The sequence below is a fragment of the Ictidomys tridecemlineatus genome, unplaced genomic scaffold (genome assembly GCF_052094955.1).
Source record: "Ictidomys tridecemlineatus isolate mIctTri1 unplaced genomic scaffold, mIctTri1.hap1 Scaffold_304, whole genome shotgun sequence".
Lineage (NCBI taxonomy): Eukaryota > Metazoa > Chordata > Mammalia > Rodentia > Sciuridae > Ictidomys > Ictidomys tridecemlineatus.
The window spans coordinates 46,985-68,205 of record NW_027522379.1 but is presented as its reverse complement, the minus strand read 5'-3'; the positions used below and the strand labels follow the sequence as shown (position 1 = coordinate 68,205).

The 21,221-nt window shown below is 33.9% G+C and overlaps 1 protein-coding gene and 1 long non-coding RNA gene across 2 annotated transcripts in view; both read right to left on the bottom strand.

The window, feature by feature from the left end:
* LOC144373211 (uncharacterized) overlaps positions 1 to 3,216 on the bottom strand; it is a 45,138-nt gene extending 41,922 nt beyond the window's left edge. The window contains exon 1 of the long non-coding RNA XR_013432974.1: positions 2,514 to 3,216. This is a non-coding gene — a long non-coding RNA (uncharacterized LOC144373211). The remainder of the gene's footprint in view (positions 1 to 2,513) is intronic.
* Positions 3,217 to 3,308: 92 nt separating this feature from the next.
* On the bottom strand, positions 3,309 to 20,875 carry LOC144373209 (axin interactor, dorsalization-associated protein-like). Its single transcript, XM_078036325.1, has 4 exons — positions 20,787 to 20,875; positions 20,414 to 20,520; positions 5,318 to 5,440; positions 3,309 to 3,568 (listed from the first exon to the last, which is right to left on the bottom strand). Exons 1-4 carry the CDS (start codon positions 20,873 to 20,875, stop codon positions 3,438 to 3,440), a joined length of 450 nt encoding a protein of 149 aa, XP_077892451.1. The 3' UTR covers positions 3,309 to 3,437.
* Positions 20,876 to 21,221: the final 346 nt, after the last annotated feature.

The following is a 21,221-nucleotide window of genomic DNA, read 5'->3' as shown; positions in this document are numbered from 1 at the left end:
TGCTATAGTTGTAATTATTGTCCAGTGACTCATCCCCTCCCACACTAGAAAGTAAATTTAAACAACTAATTTGTGAGATACAGATTGCTTTGTGTTAACTGCTTCAAGATAAAATCACCTTTTTTGGGGGGGGTTGGTCAATCAGGTCTGAATTAAAGCTAAGCTGACGACAATGTTCAATTTAAGTTTGTTTAATGCTGATGAAAGACATTCATATAAAGCATCCTCTTTTTTTTCCATATAACCCCATTCTTTGGTGGCAGCTGGGGTTGTGGCTCAGTGGTAGAGTACTTGCCTAGCACAGGCAAGGCCTTGGGTTTAATCCTCAGCACCACATAAATAAATCGAGGTTAAAAAAAAGCATTCTTATGTGAAGGATGCTAAATATTTCTTCATATAAATTATCACTTTGAGGGGCTGGGGTTGCATGTGAGGCACTGGGTTTGATCCTCAGCACCACATATAAATATAAAGGTACTGTGTCCATCTACAACCAAAAAAAGTTTGTTTTTTTTAAATTATCACTTTGATATACATATTTTATAGTATGAGAAAACAGAAAGAACAATGTATCAGTTTTGCTACATTTTAATAGTAGATTTTAAGGAAGCAACATCAAACATCAGTAACATCAAACAAAAAGGTACTGAGCACTCCACAGGGTACAGAGTAGAGTGCTGCCAAGCACCTTGGAAAGTTTACATGACATGGAGAAGATGAGGCCCTTCTCTTGAGAAGTTTACAGTCTGGAAATTTTGACTACTCAGAGTTTCGGTTGAGTGAACATTTTATTAAGGCAAATTCTTCATTTCCTAGAACTACTGTATACTGAACTATTTTTGCACTTGTGAAATTAACCCAATCCAGATGAAAGAAAAGACTAAATTTGGTTGAGAATTCTTTCAGGCTCATATAGTTTTATTAACATTCATCTAGTAAACAAAACTGACCTAACAGACAACTGAAAAATTAAAGACTAGATCTCTTGAAGTGCAAGGGCTAAAATAACTGTTATTCGTTTTAAAAAGCAAATTGATGGTATGATTAGGGTTTACACTAGTTTAAAAATAGGTCAAGTATTGCATTCCCTTCATGCATTGTTCATTTAAAATAGTGAATATTAAAATACATGGGTTCTACATGTAACCCACAAAAAAGCTCCTCACAAATCTTTATTTTCTGTGTATCAAATATCCACCTTGTGTACTATGACAGTTTTATATATGTCTCATCAAGTTAAAAGTAATGTAAATAGTGAAATTATAATAGGCTAATAACCTGCATATTTTCATATGAATGTCAATATATCTAAATAGGAAATAAATGGCAGTCGTATCTACCTATATTAAAAAAATAGAATATCTTTCCAAATTTTGCATACTCATCACTTTATAAAGACAAGGTATGCAGGTTTTAAGGTTTCACAATCAGTTGTCAGAAAAACAGCAGTTGTTCCTGCAGTATCTCATTAGCATCTGACTCAATTATTTTTAGATGACATGATTTAGACGACGTAAACCCACTCAAAAATTTGTAATTATTCTGAGAGAGATAGTTTTAATGTTAACCCTAGAATCATTTAATGTTAACCGTAGAAACAATAGCAATGTGATATAGAACAACTAATCAACATGACTAAAAATATGCTCACTTTCAGAAAAACAATCTGGTCATCTGGAAAAAAATCACAGCTACAATCTGGGGAACACTCCCATATAAGATATTGATCTGATCAAGGCACACTATTTCTAAGTAGAACTATCAGATGAGGGTGAATTTAGGCCAGCTCTAAGGAACAGCCTAAAAGACAGACCATAACTGATCCAATTTCCTTTCAAAGCAATCTAATACTATCCTACCCACTTCAATTCAAAAGTTTGAAGTTAATTCAAATCAAAAGACCATATTGGAGCAAAAGTGAGCAAATGTGTAAACTCTAGCACATTCTTATTGCTGTATTAAGTTTGAAGATGAGCATACCTACCACAGCAATATTGTTCCAGGAAGCAGGGTAGGAACAGTGGTAAATTAGGAAACAGACTATTAATTGCACAATTAATAGAAAAGTAAAAACAAGTTTCAAAATCTACAATAAATCTGTATCTAAAGGAGTCATAACAATGAGGTGCTGGACTTTAGTTCTGTGGTACAGCTTTGCAATGGACTCACTGGCCTATAGATATGGTTCACTTCCTGCCTCCTGAAGGATGAATATGCTACACAGAGCTATGATGGTTTCTACTGAGTGGTAAAATTCACAGAAATTCCACATTACTCATGTCAGAATCATTCCTTGTGCAAAGTTTGATGTAGATGAAGATAAAGTGGTTTCTTGGTCAATAATTGCAATTTCTTTTAAAGTCAGTGGGTTTCTTGTATCTGTAACCACAATAGATTTAAAATACTTTGATGATTGATCTACTCCAATGTTACATTCTCGATAAGAGGGACTAAGAAGAAACATGAACTAGTAACCATTAGAACAGTATGAATCCTATATGTATATCACTTACAGTTCTATTACAGTTGGCCCAGGTTTAATCTCATCCATCTCCATGAAAGCAAAACACTTGATGCTGGTAAACCTTTTTTAGGCTTGTAGTGTTTGAAATCAAAGAAGATAGCTGCACCTAAGGAATTAAAACAAACAACATAAGCCAGAGACCACACATTTCTTATGTGTCACCAGAAGCCTATGATTTTACAAAGTAACATGTGTCAAACAGTCTGATGACACAACTGTTGATAACTCACTGTGGCTGTCACTCCAAGCTCTGGTACTAGCATGTCTGAGTGACATTTCTCCATATCATTTAATTCTACAAAGTACAACAAAAATGTATAGCAAGAATGTAAGTTATGTACACAGGTAGAATCATAAACTACCAAAGAATATAAAATATTAAATACCACAAGAAAAACAGAAGTTACTTAAGTATCAGCAGTACCTATAGAAATGGTTTCAATAAGCACCTGTATTAGATAGAATAGAAATTTAAGAGTTCCTTTAAAAAAAATTCTACCTTATATCATTTCTCTCCCTCCTGAAACCACGCCCAGATTGTCCTTTCCATATTCTTACAAACTAACTGCCAGTTATAGTATCTTTTTACCCAATGCATCTTATTGAAAGAAAAAAAAATAATTCTTTAACTGTTAGAAAGTAATCATTAGGTTCCTAAAAGGACTTAAGGTAATTATTAGGGAACCTGCTTCCTTAACTCTGTATTATGAGAAAAACTTCCCTATCAAATAATATTTAACCACATTTATTACACAACTAGATAATGCAACTGCTAATTCTCATATTTAAAAAAAATTTTTGATTTGACTTTAAGTCAATATTCATAACTATGTGACATAAGATCTTGTGTTAAGTATACTATGAACACAAACCCAGATAAGTACTGTGTCCTTAAGAAGTCAGTAACTGATAATTACAAACCTTTGGTTAATTTTTCAATATGCTTCTGGAGCTCAATGTCCACATTAAAATGAACATATGTATCTTCTTTTCTTGAAGCCACAGGAGTATCTTGCACAGGAGTTAAATCTATGTCATTCAGATCTGGAGAAACAATTAAGTTTCTGCTTATGAGCATTCACATATACAGACGGAAAATATAGAAACTGCAAAGGTTACAGTTCCTAAAGAGGCATGGAAAGAGCTGAGAGGAGATTCTCAGGCTAAGAGATTCCTATTTGGTGTGAGCAAGTATGTGAGAGTTGTTAAAGTTCATGGGGTATGTGGAGATAAATGAATATAGACTGGATAGGAGACCTCATGAAGGGGACAAGGAAGCCTTTACATGGCCCAAGTGGACAAAACTTGATCTTCATAGTGAAGTGGTAGGAAGCCTTTACATGGCCAAGTGGACAAAACTTGATCTTCATAGTGAAGTGGTAAAAAGAACAAACATGTTTTTTTTTTCATAGGGAATATCCCACTATATATTTCTATGCCAAAAAAATCTGGAGTATATAATTTGCCACAATGGAGCTCTGCCACCAATTTCTAACTTTGATCAAGTATATGACTTATTTAGAAAAGCCTTTAAACCTAACCTTATCATAATTTCCCTGTTAAGAACCAAAAATGGATGAGAACAGCCAACAAAAACCCTTTGGTTAATGAATAATTTTTCATATATATTATCTAAATTCTGGTTATACTGTTTACAACATACCCTGAATTTACAACAACCAGATGGCACGTTATATATAGTTTTAATTTTCCGGGTTTAAAAATCTCAGTTTAGTCAAATTCAACATGGACTCATTTAATAACTCCTCAGTGTTTATGTGTTATTCATTTATGTGTCTCAAAAAGCTCAAAAAACAATTTAGTACATTTAATAATTAAAAAAATATTTACATAAAAATATTTCAGTATAACATATGCAAAGGTAATTTAACATTTACAACATCATTAAATATTTTTGTGTTTTAAGTATACTTTCTCAATGAGTATGCAGTTTTATAAATGGCCTATCAAACAATGTAAATATTTTCCGGTACACTATATATTTGATAACTGGTAACCTCGGAATTTAAAAGTGTACCAGTATTAGTGCTGTGGATTATGTTCTTTAAATAAATGTTTTTCTTTGTGGTCATATTTTTCTTTTAATTAGCACTAATGAACCCATGGATCTGACTTTATTTCTGCAATTGATAAAAGTTCCTCCATTTAATTTCAGCACCGATCTGTTCCTTTGGTGCAAAACTACAGATTAAAATAAGCCGTTTGTACTAACTATAGTTATTTCTGTAAAATGGTATAATTTATTCCTTAATCACATCATCATCCCACGGGATTGCTTTCAGGGCATGGATGTTATGGTTGCACCCTACTTCCCTGTCCCCTGATTTTCATCTGCCTCTGTAGGATTCACCTAAGTAGATACCTCAGTAGCACAGGAAGAAGAAGGGGCTGAAGCAGGAGAGATGGGAAAATAGGAAATGGGGCTTTGTGGAGAGAAATGAATATAGACTGGATAGGAGAAGGTGAGGGGTGCTATTGTTAATCTATATCCTGAAGACTGTAGCTGCTGTTAAGGACAATGTGTATGTTTAGTCTGCACATTAGATGGAATCTGAAGAGCAAAAATCTATACAAACTCAAAAGCAAAAGTGAGTGTATAAGTAGGAAATATTTTTTGTAAGTCTTTTGAACTATGTTCTGTTATGATCTCTTCTAGGATTTTGCCTCATTATAGAATGCATTAAAGTAAGTTGTCACATATACAAGACCATCCCCTGTCAAAAACTTTGTCCCATATGAGAAAAAACATAATGCAATTTGCCAGTTATTTACCCTTTATACTAACTGTAATATAGGGATCGATGCACTGTCCAGTGTCTTTCAGACCAATTTTCTCAATCCTGATAGTGAGTAATGTCATTCCCGGTTCTGATGGCAACCTTGGTAATAAAGTACCTGGCAACAGAGAAACCTCAGTAAAAGTTAGCTCCACCAACAATTCAGAGTAAATACTTTGACAAACAGAAGATATAGCCTACCTCTTAGGAACTAGCTAGGCATTATGTATTTTTATTTCCGAAATTCATGAACATCTGATGTTATACTTTTTTAGAAAAATATTTAATTTTACACATAATATATCTGCATTTCCCAACCATAAATCACCTTTAAGCAGAAATAATCATTTCTATAATAATAGTATATAGTATGTATAATAAAAGTATGTTAAAAAGATTACTTGAGGAAGCCCAATTATACATAATTGTATAATATGCTCACATAATATTTATATTCCATATGTACTTCTATATTATACTCAGCATCTTAATATGAAGTGGTAGAACAAAGACGAGAAAAGTTTTAAAATACTTGTTATACTGTTCTAAAGTCTGAGACATTTAATATCAGAGTTGATCAATACATTCTTCTCTTTAGTTACTCCTAATAAAGAAAATAATTTACAATTTGATATTTATGTTTTAATTTAACTATATAGTCTAACTTCTATTCTTCATTCTATTTTGTATGAGTTATTCTCTCAGAAATTAGTACTATAGAGACTGCCATATAAAATGGCCATTTGTATAACTGAACATTTTCCCCAAAACCAACTAAAATTTTTAAAACTAAAAACCTACCCAGAACAACATGACAACATTCACCCACCAAGGACATATGAAGGAAGAAATCAACTGTTCAGTATGTTCCCTTTTTTGAAACTAGCAATAGAGAACAGATGCAAATAAGCTGATTTTAATCAAGTATGTATACAGAACCTCAAAATACACTTAACAAAAGATTTTGGTTGATGTTTTTCAAGTTTCTATTCAACAATGTGTTATGCTACTTTTAATGATGAGTTATTTGAAATACATGAAGCAATAAACACACTACATTTGAAAATACACATTTGATTGATGGCAAATGTGGCTTGAGAAAATTTTGGGAGGTGATGGGAATGTTCTCAACTTGTATAGTGATGACAGATGCAAAACTCTATAGAGGTGTCAAAAATCGATGAATTTTATACTTACAGAAGGGAAATGTTATGAAATGCAAATTATACCTCAACAGTGCTGTTAAAAATGTATTACTTTCTAATTTAAACAAATATGAAGACAATACAGACAAATGCAATAATGGGAAGGCCTGGAGGCTGCAGTCCACTGTTGCATTAACAAACCTAAATGGGCTCAGGCTGATATCATTAAATATATACATAATACCTTTTATGCATCTTCTTTGATTGACAAATGAGGGTACTTTTAGAAGAGGGGCTTGTACCTGGACATCTGGGATGAACTTCAGAGAGTTAAAAAACACCTCTGAAATTTTACGAAAAATGTGAATATGTATACATTTATATTTATATACATACATATTCACATGTATGTATATCATATATGAATTTTTCTGCAGAAAAGTTCATTCTATTATGTAGTACATGGCTGTATAAATATGCTACAGTTTATGTACACATTCTTGTGTTGATAGACATTTGAATTACTTCAAGTGTTTGGATATAGTTAACAAGGCTATAATAAATACTCTTCTGAACATCTTCTGGTTCCCATAAGCACCCATTTCTGAAACAGAGGAATCACTAAGTCACCTGGCATGTTACCTCCATACCTACTATGTAATGACAATCCATTTCCCAAGGTGGTTGTGCCAATTTTTATTCCTAGCCCAAGTGCAGTAGTGTTCCCATTGCTCCACATCCTCACTAGGTACTGTTTTCTCAGATTCTTCATGTTAGCCAATTTTGGTATAAAGAAATCAATCATTTGAATTTGCATTCCTCTGAAGATTAATAAGGTTGAGCACCTTTTAGAATAAATCAAATATATGATTTCCTCTTTTCTGAAGTGTGTTCAATTATTTTGCTCGATTTTTTATTGAGATATCTATCTTATTGAGCTGTAGGAGGTCTCTATTATTTTGCTGGACAAATGTTTTACAAATAGCTTCTTAGTACTTTTCCTTTATAAAGACTTTTTGTTGAAGTAGAGCATATACATTTTAAAATGTACAAATTGTTAGTACAGTTTGCTGAACTTCCACAAAGTTAATACACCTGTATAACTAGTATCAGATCTAGGAAAGATATGATCAGCCTCCTGGGAGTGTCCTTCCCCCCACCATATCCAATTCACTCTTCCAAAAGATAGCAACCATTGCTAACTTCTAACACCAAGTATTAGTTTTGAATGTTAAGAATGACTTTTCTCTGCCATGGTGTCTTCTGATTATGATAAATACTTACTGCTAGTAATATCAAATTTCTTAATATCTTCCTTTACTATCAGTGCTTTTTATGTCATATTTAAGACAACTTACCCCACTCCAAAATCATAAAGGTATTATCTTGAAAGCATTTTATTGTTTTGCCATTCACACTTAATTCCATATGTCACACAGAATTATTGACTACAGTGTATAGTAGGGGCTTTAATTTCATTCAATTTCACATAAATACTCAATTGTCTCAGCACTACTCATTAAAAAGACTGACATTTTCCACCACTGATCTGCAGTCCCACTTCAATCATAAATCATGTGGCAATCACTTTCTGAGTTTTCTATTCTGTCTTACCGGACTGTTTATCCTCTTACCACTAATACAGTATCTTCATTCTATAGCTGCAATAAAAATTCAGATGAGTTTCAGAAAGAGTCTATCTTTATAAACTGCTTCTTCTAATTTATGAACTAGTATATATCTTTACATTTTAAAAATCATTACAATTATTTAATAGAATTTTATTTGACCTAAAAGCCTTCAGAAATAAAGACCTAGAGATCCAGGGAAAACTCCTGTTTTTATGTTTATGTTCCATGAAGAATGGATGGCCATGTAGAAATGACTGGAAAAGGGGGTGTGAGCTAATGGTAAAAGGCTGCCAGGGTCCCAGCAAGCCCTGTCTGGTCATCTTCTTGGCCTTCTTTCCTTCTGGACCTAAGGCAGGTCCTGTCTGGAATGAGGGTTTTTAAGAGAGGGGGGAAGGGAGGGTAGGGGGACAGGAAGGGAATAGCAGGGAAGGAAGGAAAGAGAGAGGGAGAGAGAGAGAGGAGAGAGAGAGAGAGAGAGAGAGAGAGAGAGAGAGAGAGAGAGAGAGAGAGAGCACTTTCTAGGTTTTATGACTGGCTTTGGGAGAGAAGGGTGAACGGACAGGAGGGCAGGAGGAGAGCAAAGGCTTTGCTGCTGAGCTTGCTTTTGAGATTCCAATCTCCTTCAGTTAGAAGTTCTCAGCAGGCCAAACCCCACCCTTTGGGTTATCATATTCTGATCTGACCCTGCCCAACTTCCCCCTCTCCCTCCCTCCTCCTCCTTTTCTCCTTTTAAGAAGGGAATGTGTAGATCTTTCCATCTTTTAAGATCTTCTTTGATTTCTCTCTTTAGGGTTCTGTAGTTTTATTGTATAGATCTTTGACTTCTTTAATTGATTCTCAAGTATCATTTTTTTGAGGTTATTGTGAATGGAGTAGTTTTCCTCATTTCCTTCTCAGAGGCTTTGTCACTGATATACAGAAATGCCTTTGATTTATGGGTGTTGATTTATATCCTGCTCCTTTGCTGAATTCATTTACTATTTCTGGAAAGATCTACCTTGCTCTTGGATAGGCAGAATTAATATTATCAAAATGACCAAACTACCAAAAGCACTATATAGATTTAATGCAATTCCAATCAAAATCTCAATGGCATTCCTCATAGAAATAGAAAAGGCAATAATGAAATTCATCTGGAAAAATAAGAGACCAAGAATTGCTAAAGAAATCCTTAGCAGGAAGAGTGAAGCAGGGAGTATCACTATATGAGACCTTAAACTCTACTACAGAGCAATAGTAACAAAAACAGCTTGGTTTTGGCACTAAAACAGACTGGTAGACCAATGGTACAGAATAGAGGACACAGAGACTAACCCACAAAATTACAATCATCTTATTTTAGACAAAGGTGCCAAAAACATGCACTGGAGAAAAGATAGCATTTTCAACAAATGGTGCTGGGAAAACTGGAAATCCATATGCAACAAAATGGAATTAAACTCATAAATCTCACCATGCACAAAACTTAACTCAAAATGGATCAAGGACCTAGGAATTAAGCCAGAGACTCTTCGTCTAACAGAAGAAAAAAGTAGGCCCTAATCTTCATCATGTGGGTTAGGCCTCAACTTCCTTAATAAGACTCCTATGGCACAAGAATTAAAACCAGGAATCAATAAATGGGATGGATTCAAACTAAAAAGTTTTTTTTCTCAGCAAAAGAAAACAATCCGTGAGGTGAACAGAGAGCCTACATCTGGGAGAAAATTTTTACCCCTCACACATCAGATAGAGCACTAATCTCTAGGGTATATAAAGAACTCAAAAAGCTAAGCACTGAAAAAACAAGTAACCCAATCAAAAAATGGGCCATGGACTTGAACAAACACTTCTCAGAAGAGGATATACAATCAATCAACAAATATATGAAAAAAATTTCAACATCTCTAGCAATCAGAGAAATGCAAATCAAAACTAAGATACAACTCCAGTCAGAATGGCAGCTATTATGAAGACAAACAACAATAAGTATTGGAGAGGATGTGGGGAAAAAGGTACACTCATACATTGCTGGTGGGACTACAAATTGGTGCAGCCAATCTGGAAAGCAGTATGGAGATTCCTTGGAAATCTGGGAATGGAACCACCATTTGACCAAGCTATTCCTCTCCTTGGACTATACCCAAAGGACTTAAAAACAACATACTACAGGGACACAGCCACATCAATGTTTATAGCAGCACAATTCACAATAGCTAAACTGTGGAGCCAACCTACATGCCCTTCAGGGGATGAATGGATTTTTAAAAATGTGGCATATATACACTATGAACGTTTTTTAAAGAGAATAAAATTATGGCATTTGCAGGTAAATGGATGGCATTGGAGAAGATAACGCTAAGTGAAGTTAGTCAATCCCCAAAAAACAAATGCCAAATGTTTTCTCTGATATAAGGAGGCTGACTCATAATAGGGTAGGGAAGAGGAACATGGGATGAATAGATGGATTTTAGATAGGGAAGAGGGGAGTGAGGGAAAGGGAGGAGGCAGGGGATTAGCCTCCTAATGAATGTGGAATGAATGTGATGGACATCATTATCCAAAGTACATGTCTGAAGACACATATTGGATGTCAACCTACTTTATATACAAACAGAAATATGAAAAATTGTGGTATATATGTGTAATAAGAATTGTAATGCAAAAAAAACAAGTATATGTATAACGTGAATTGGCATGAACATACTTTATACAAAGATAAAAAAAGTGCTCTATATGTGTAATAAGAATTGTAATACACTCCATTGTCGTGTATTTAAAAAAAATAAAATCAATAAAAGAAAAAGAAGGGAATGGGGAGTGGGTAGGGAAAAACTGTGGAATGAAACCAAATTAACTTTTCAATGCACATATGTGAATATACTATAATGAAACTCATCATTTTGAATATCTATAACATACTAATTTTAAAAAATGTAAATAAATAGATCAGTAAAGTAGATGAAAGGGAACAGTGGGAGGGAGGATGGGGAGGGTGAAGGGACTTAATTGGAGCAAATTATATCCCATGCATTTATAATTAGTCCAAATGAATCTAATGTCAAGAATAACTATTATGAACAAATGAAAAAAAGAATAATGACTTCACTGTTTTTATAAAATGCATTCTCATAAACAATTCAATTGAGAGAAATGAAAAAAGTAAAAGAGAATGTACAATTCAACATCTCACCAACCATAACAATTATTAAGTCACTCTTCCATCTTTTTCCCTAATTTCAAGATTGCTCCAGTTTCCTTTTCCTTTTGATATTCTTTTATTTCTTTCAATAAAGGTTTATTTTCTACATAAAATTCTTATATTTCTTTTGTTGAATTTATAATAAGGTCCTTGATATTATTTAATACTACTATAAATATTATAATAGTTCATTTTCTAAGCAATTATTACTTGTTTGAGATAAAATTGATTTGTCTGTACAGATTTTCTATCCAGGAACCACATTATCTTATTAATGAGTTATGAATAGGTTTTTTGCATATATTCTCTATATATTCATAAATGTGCAAATAAAGAACATCCCCCCTTTTATATTTCATTTTCTTGTCCTAGTGCAGTAGCTAGAGCTTCCAAAACAATGCTGATGAAAAGAAGTAATAGACACTCTTGTTTTGTTCAAATTCATCATTAAACGATTTTGGGCTGTAAATGTCATGTAGCCATGTTTTATCAGGTTAAGGATGTTTTTCTGTTCTTTGACAAGAATTGTTTAAAATCAAGGCTGTATTTCAAACTTAACTGAAAACTTTTTCTGCATTGTTGACAACTTTATGAAATCTTTCCCCTTAATCTGCTAATGTGAACTACCTTGATAAATTCTGCTAACAATAATTTGAAAAATCACTCATTAGTTCATGGAGATTTTCTGAATTATTTTCTACAGCATCCTATGTTTATTCAGTCAATCTTCATATGGCAGTTACTTTATTTCTAACTTTTTATCATTATAAAAAACACCTAAACAGAGAATCTTGTGTATATGCAAATGTTTCCTCCTCTTTTTCCTGTATTTTGGGGGTGCATCTTCAAAGTAAATTCTCAGGAATGGGATTGCTAAGGAAAAAATATGTACTTATATGTTGTTAGAGAATGCTCAATTCCCCTCCAAAGGAACCTCACCATTTTTCTGTTCCCACCAGTGATTAATAAGTACCTATTTCCCCTAAGACTCACCAACAGTAGCTTTAATTTCTGTTTTTTATTAAAAATAAAGTTGAGTATCTTTTTATGTTTAACGGATGTTTTTTAAATGTGTGTGTGTGTGTGTGTGTGTGTGTGTGTGTGTGTGTGCACGCTCGTGCGCTCGCTCATATTGTCTGTTCCTCTCATGTATTCTGCTTTGGTTATTACAATTAAAATTTTTCTTTATATATTAAGAATGTTGGGTTGGGATGTAGCTCAGTGGCAAAGTGTCTGCCTTGCATTTGCAAAATACTGGATTCAAAACCCAGTTCTAAAAAAGACAAAAAAAGAACCCACCCCACCCCACCCCCCAAAACCCCCAAGAATGTTACTTCTTTTATGTATTACCTCTTTACTACCTTTTTTGACATTCAAAAGATGATTGCTTTACAACTTTCAAAGTCTTTTTGATGTTAAGATTATTTTTTTCCAAGTTGATATTAAACTTGTTGTTACTTTGGGGTGAGTCAATTTTATAACCTGTCATCATCTAGGTCTTTCAGTTGAAATGGTAGGGCTGATGCTACATTCCTTACCAACAATCTTTTTGCCTGAGACTACACAGTAAGGTTTAATGTAATCATTATGCTTCGAATAATTTAATATGGAGGCAGTGATTTCAAGTCTGAATTTCTTGTTTAATTCAAGGTAGAATAGCAAACATTGTGTTCCATTATGAAGGAAGCTGAGTGTAATTAAGATCATAGATTACATAGAAAGGTGCCTATTTAAGGTGTTTCAGAATGGTCTATGATGTGCTCTCTCTCTCTGCATGGTCAACTCCTACATACTCAGTGAGTCCTAAATCTGGCTAGATTTATTGAATTCCCTCAGCCCTTCTTTTTTGCCAACCTATGACATTGGTGCACATCTCTAATCATAATCATGTGCTTTTGGCTCTGTCTTGCTGACTACACAATAAGCATCCTGAAAGGTGTGGGAACTGTTCCTTTTGTAGTATGCACAAGGAATAAACAGATCTTTGTTGAAGAAATATTTTATTGAATGAATGACTGAATTTTCAGTTCTAGAGGTTATCATGCTCTAGTAAACAAATGGCTAGAGAATCTATATCAATGAGTGAAGAAATAATAAACATAAAAGAAGATCAAATGCTAAAATAATACCATACCATCTATATGCATGTTTTTGCATCAAAGATAAAACCATGATAGTTGTAAATTGAGCCAATGCATTAAAAGGAAGATTTCTAAGTGAAGAATTAACATATCCAATTACATAGTGTAATATGAGAACAAGTCAACTACATTCATAAAATTCGAAGACTAACAAGGATAAGAAAGAAATCACTACACACAATCCAGTGTAAACTGTGCTATTCCAGCTAGATCATCTGCTCTCAGATCTAGAGCAAAGATTAGAAGAAATGTTCTTCCACATGGAATTGCTATGTAAATAAGAAATAGCTAACACTTGTGAGTATTTGTGATGTGCCACATACTATCCTAATCCTCTCATCTAATCCTCACAACAATAGTTTAGTTCTATTTTTCAGAGGTGAAAAGTGAGGCATAGAAAAACAAATTATCCATAATCACACAGAAGTTTGGCTACAGAGTCCATGCTTTTAACCATCATGTGTCATTTTAACATCTTTATTTTAATTGTCCCTAAAGCCTTAAAAGGAACTGCAGGAGAACCTCCCCATCTCAAGCTTCTGCAAAGTTCCTTTTGCCATGTAAACATAACAGTCACAGGTTCCCAGGATTAGAATATAGACATTTTTGTGAGGCCACTATTTATGCCTCATACTTTTAAATATGGAAAATTCTAAATGGCTACAGCTGTCCAAACCAAGTTTTCAATAACATCCCATGGATGTTATTGAGCTGTCACTAAGAACTCCAAGTAAGGGAGTGATTAAAAAAGAGTAACATTTGAACTTTGTACACTGGGCAATGCACATTCACAGGAATGGACAGAGACTGAGCAGCCCAGATAGCAATATGATAGGTCTTTAACACTCATATAGCAGTGAGCAGCAGGACTGTGTTCATTTGGTTAATTCCACTTTCAGTTTTTACTGCAAGACAAAGGAAGCCATTGATAGCTGGTGAGCCCCAAGTTGTACTGAACACAGAAAGCATGTCTTTTTCTGACTTATCTGCCCCCAACCACCTCTTATGCACCAACCAGAGCAAGCATGCTCTCACTGGTGTCAAAAAGAGTTGGAAGGAATTACTCAATTCAGTGTGATTTTCTGCGAGAGGAAGATTCTAAGCCTAAACCTAAAGACAACTCTGATAAAGTAATGACAATGAATTAGAAGGTTTGGAACCATTTTACCACACTACTGTAATAGGGGATACCAAAAAGTCCATCTTGTTGATGGAAACTGTTTATTAACAGGTGGTACTTGGGTAAAAACTCAAGTTGTTCTATTTCATTGTGCTTCATCTGTGGAAAACAATTTGTGAAGGTAGCTATGGATCCCCCAAATGGCTGTTTGTTAAACATAGACAAGTTCCCTCAAGAATGTTTTAAAAACTGTGTAAAAGCGTCTGACCTAGCCAAGAATGTTACAGCCACTGCCACTGTGGAGAGGAAAGGGAATTGTGCAAGTAAGGCCTCGGCCTCTGCTGGTCACCCCACAGCACTGACACAGACCAAGCAATGAAGCACCACTCTACCTGCAACAGGTACAGAAAAACAATGGGAGAACATCTGAAGCCCCCCACCCCCTGCCCATAACTTCTTTGTTCCAAGAGGATGCTGAGAAAAATGAAGGTCTAAGTATCAAGTAGGATGGCCATAGAGATCATGGAGAATCAGACAATGAAAGGACCACCAGCCTGAGGATGAGTCTGGAGTGACATGGATATGAAGGTCAATGGGATCCTTAAGACCCTGTCCTCACATGCAGAAGAGGAAGTCATTCTTTTCTTTCAACTTTTTTATTTTTGCTTTTTAAAAATTTCTATTGTTTATATCTCATATCATACTATAAGGACAATTTCTAGTCCAAAATTGGAAATGGCATGACAGTCTTCATTCCAAAATAGTACATCATTTTCTAGGTCAGAACATTAAAAGAGGAAAATTACCAAAGATTATATTTTTTAAAACACTGATTTGAATTTGCTTTTTACATGATATTGTACAAATGTTTGTCACAGGCATTTACTTCAATAAGAGGTGAGTCAGTCTTCATTTTGCCTTGGTGCTTGGTAAATTAAATGTCATGAATAAGGAGTACAAAATTTGTTGTCCATACTTTTAGGACAGAGATGAACCTGATATCTAAAATGTAAACTAAGCATTATCATATGTGTGTGATTATATATTTATGTCTTCTTTGTTTTAGATTTATCATACTTGTAATTAAATTCAGATGTTTGATACTACAAATTCAAAGTCTGTCACACACATTTTTTAAGTGCACATTTCTTTGTAATTTTAAAATCCAATAAAAATGATATATATAAAATAATATTTTCTATTATTTTGGGATAATTTTAACATAATTTAAAATAATGGTATTATCAAATCATTATTTGGTCATAACATTTTGTAAATGGCACAAAACATGAAATGGGTCTTAAAAATCTAGCAAGAGAAAAATTTTGCAATTTGTACTGCACATCTGCAATTTGTACACACATACAAATTGTGTGAAAATATGAAAACACATGCACAATTTCTTTTGGTTGGTAACTGATTAGTAGTTGAGAAACTGGTCCAACCTTTCAAGATAAAGAGTAAAATCATAAGAAGTTTGTTCACTTTGAAATTATATTAAAAGTTTGATAAAAATCTTAGGGGTCATTAGCATTCAAATAATAATATTTCTAGGTCTGTGAAAAATTATACCTGATTAAAGTTGTTTGTATATAAGTTATATGAATATATTCTTGTTTTTATTTTCTTTATTGACTGGTACTAGAAATATGTATTTTTCTGTGTTCAGAAATATGTGATTTGGATAATGGCTGAATTCTTAAGTGTAACCATCATATCTGGAAAAAATAATAAATACTCTCACAAAACCTAAGATGAATCAGTGGGTATATGCTTCATACACAGATGCCATTTAGCATGCAAGGAAGAGTTACTACAGGTGTTGGGTTAAAAATTTGAGTGGCCAGAGGACTTTCAAGACAAAGCAGGCCAGATGTTGCTTAGAGCCTTGATGAAGAGCATACTCAATAGAAATTTCCTATAAACCAATTTCTGCAAAGCTCTGGAGAAAACCTTTTGACTTCAAGTGACAAGATTCATGGATTAAAAAAAACTTAGCCAGACTTAGTGGTGCATGCCTGTAATCCCAGGAACTTGGCAAGTTAAGGCAGGAGAGGCCAGCCTGGGCAACTTAGCAAAACCCTGTTTCAAAATAAAAAAAAAATAAGTCAAAGAGCTGGGGATGTAGCTATGTGGTAGAGCACCCCAGACTTCAATCCCCAGTACTACAAACAAACAAGACAAATTATAAAAAAGAAATCTTAAAATGTTTCCAAAACTGCTTGAGAGTAATAGAATATTAACAAGCCTTAAAACTATTGAAAAATAGCTAGGAGAACTTCCAGATAACATTGAATGGTATTTTCCTTTCCTTTCAATATAAGTACATGACTGGATAAGGGACTCTGGCTCTGACTGTTCGGCTCAGTCTGAGAATTTGAGACTTTGAGAGAAAGGAAGTGCACGGAGAGCCAGAGTTTAACTGCACACTTTGGTAGTATTTACTGCTTAACCCTAAATATATTCTGAAATTCTGTGAAATAAGGATGCCCTAATATTCATGGAACAGCAATGAATATTTTGTTGCAGTTTTCAACTTCCTATATGCATGAGTAAGAAAAACACTGCACTTTAGCTGAAAATGAAATCCATATTTGCTTAACTCTCAAGTTCAACTCAGAATTGAATATTTATGCAGGAAAGAAACAAGTACAGGCTTGATATTAAAGAAGTAAGATTCACTCTTCATTTTGAGTTTCAAAAAACAGTTTTTGTACATATCTAAGACTATATAAAAGATGAATAACCAATACAAATTTAGAATAATGTTGAGATTGCTAGGCTTATGTTTAGGTCACTCAGAAATGTTTTTTTAAATTTTGTCTAAAATTGTGTCATGGCTATTTGTGCATGTGGTACTAGGAAACAAATGTAGGGCTTCACACAGGTGAGGCAAGCACCCTACCACTGAGCTACATCCCTAGTTCTTTCTATTTTGAGACAAAGTCTCTCTAAGTTGCCCCCACTGGCCTCAAACTTGCAATCCTCCTGCCTCAATTTCTTAAGTAGCTAGGATTATAAGCATATAATCCTGATCAGCTATTTTTTTTATTTGTATTACTTTGGTTTATCATTTAGAAGCTTTAATATTCAAAATGATAAATAAGTTTTCAGGTAATAAATAATAGGTTATAAATTTATATCCTCTATTTAAATGAAATCTACTGAGATTACCTTAAGAAAATTAAACTACTATTTGTACTTAAGCCAGTTAGTGTTTAAAGCAGTACACAAAAGTTACTGTTTGTCTTATGAGAATTGAAGGCTTTGAAAATGATATTAATGTCAAAGAAAGGTTTAACAATTTTTTATTCTTTTCAAGAAAGGTTGGATAAAAATTCATTTTTAATTTTAAATGGGAATAAACTACTCTTGGTCATACCATAGTCATATATTATACTTCATCTCATTAGCTTAACAGTAGTAGTGTTTAGCATGTGTGTTTGTCAAAACTCATAAAGCTGCACACTAAAAAAAGATGCCTTTTATATATGTAAGGGACACCTTAATCAATATTTTTTCAAAAGATCATAATAAGCTAGATGCTATGGCACAAGCCTGTAATCCAGGTGACTTGGGAGGCTGAGGCAGGAGGATCCCAAGTTTAAGACTAATCTCAGCAACTCAGTGAGGCCCTCAGCAACTAAGTGAAATCCTGTCTCAAAATGAAAAATAAAAAGGGCTGAGGATGTGGCTCACTGGTAAAGTACCCCTGTGTTAAATCCTCAGTACCAAAAAAAAAAAATACAACAAACTTACAATTATATAAATTACATAAAATAAAGATAATAAAAATGTTATAATTCTTAGGAGCACCCTGCCATGATAATATAGACACAACAGCCTTATCATGAATGAAATCTTGGATGTCCACAGTATAACAATTTTCCCCATTCTACAATTAAGTTAAAGGTCAAATTGTCCTTCAATGACATTTTTAATTTTATAATGACACAGGCCCTGGAAAATATGATCGAAAATCAAATATAGCCAATTGAACTATATGTACTCTTTCTTACTTTGAGGAAAATAATTCAGGGAATAGAAAGGTTTAGTGAGCTTTCTGTATCTCTGAAATAAAATACCAAAATGCTATATCAGAATACAAAAATCTAATTACTTTGGGCTTAATCTTTCATAGCAAATAGACTTAATTTACAGAGTTTCTTTTCAACTCAGCAACCTGAAACCCATAAAGACCTTAATCTGTCCATTTCATGACTTACATCATCTGCTTCAAGGATCTTGTTTGCTACAGAAGTATAGCTAGTGAACAAATAATCAAACCAGAAATTTATAGAACTGGAATCTATTTCAAGTACAGCATGTGGTTTGAAAAGGAAATAAAAAATACAGAAAAATTTTAGCAAATTTATTTACCTCATCATCTCAGCAATCTTGAAATTTCCTACAAATATGACAAGTAAAATATAGCTCTTTCTTCATAAGGACAAACAGATTGGAAATAATTACCTTGTATCAAAGAAACACTAACAATAACATTTTATAGTGACTGTAATTTTTCCAATAACCCTATGGTGTAGGACTGTTAGCACCATTTAGAAGTGATAATGAAAATACAGTAGCCACCACTACCCCAGCAAATGAAAAGTATCATGCCAAATGCTTTGTATGTGGTGCCTTAATTTTCATTGTAACCCTATGAATTAGGCATTGTCAACATCTCCTTTTATAAAGAAAAAAGTACAGTCACTCAACTACTGATTGGCAGATGTTAGACTCAAAAGCGCAGGTATCTTGTTTGTCTAAGCCTATACTGTTTATATTTCAAACGTCTTCTACCAAAGAGTATTTAAATTACTGGAATATGACTTTAATTATGAAGTTTTCTGGATGATATGTATATTATATTTAATTATACCATAAAGCATAAAAAATGCATCACAATAGTACAGTGTTATTTCCACACTTCCAAAAAATGAACTAGTTCATCAGAAGTAAAAACTGTGCACTGTATAAGAACAGAAGAAATTATAGAAGTGGAAGAGGCAAAAAATTCACTCAGGGTGCTTGACTAGGGTATTTTACAACCTTGTCAAATCTTCCACAAATAAAAAGAACTTGCTATGTATTCTTTATTTCCCTGTTAAGGGCAACTGTATAGTATCTGTTCCTCCAGGTCCAGGTTTCACAATCATGTATGATTATTTAAAGAACAGCTAGATATATAAAGAAAAGAATTAACATAGCAAACAGTTACTCTAGAAAGCCTACTTACAATGTTGGTCCATGGCTAGCATCTGGGAACCTGGATTTCAGCAGGATTCCCATCATGCCCTGTTAAGAAGATCACTGTGCCTAAACCGTCCATGCAAACAATATGGTTTGTGCTGAACACTTGCTTTCTTCCTGGAGTCTTTAGTTTTGGTTCATGCTAACCCCAATAAGTGTCTTGTGCACTGAATCTCTACAGTGTTTCCCCAATAGACAATATTTTTCATTTTACAGGTGTGAAATAATGTTGAGAGAATCAAGTACATATTTGACTCTGCTGGGAGAGGACTCTTAGAAGTTTGGTTTCCTCTGGAATTTGCCTGTGTGCTTTTACCCTTTGCTAATTTTGTTCTTGTGTTTTCTTGTTGTAATGACTCAGAATACAACTGTGAGTACAGCTATATGCTGAGTCCTGTGGGTCTTCCTAGCCAATCACTAAACCCGGGATGTTTTGAGGATCCCTGACACAAATAGTAAGATACTTTCACAATAAACCATTAGCTACTGCTATCAGAATGGCCATGATAATTTGCTTAAGATTGGCAAACCTGGAGATGTTTTACCCGCCACTAACAAGTACAAAAGTAAGTTCCAAACACCTGACCTTGAATTATATAATGTACATTTTTTGTACCCACCAGGCACTCTAGCAGGAAAAGAATCAGGAGACCCTGCTCCAGCACCACCTTCTTCTTCATCTTCTTCAAATTCCAAATGCTCTTCCTCACCAGGGGCTGAAATTCTCCTATATAAAAAAGGACAGAAAAATTAGTGAGCTACTCCACTTAATACACCAGCTAACCCTCATAGCCACTAACTTCCCAGATAAGATGCTGATTATTAGGTTAATGTTGATATAAATGTCAATGTCAATCATCTCATTGCTACCAATGGTATCAGCCATATCACCAATACCAAATTTGATAGGGAAAAAATACAGAAATATTTGAAAAACAGGCATAAAATAGATAATAAAATCAGAAGATAAAATATGGATGCTTATTTATTTACCTTAATGGGACAGGCTGAACATCAAATGGAAATTCTTTATTATATGTGAGAATATTCTTTAGGACTAGAAAAAATACATAGACCAACATTAGACTTATATCATAATCTTAGACTTATATATTAGTTAGTCTTATATGTTATATCTTAAATTGATACTTTTAATCATATTTTATAGTGTATTAACCACACATTAATATATGTATTTTAAATTCAGAGCTTCACTATCATTTCAAGACTCTGCAATTGACTACTGAATGTCATAGCAAAATAAAAATGTCCATTGTGGACTGCAGGTACCAGTATTTTCAGAGTACTGTAAGATCTCCAAGGAAAGTCTCAGAGCCCTCATAGAAAATGAACCATAAAATAGTTCTCCAATGTACAAGGTCCTAGGTGATATGAGGTACCAGTGAAAGAGAATACCTCTTCTCCTGA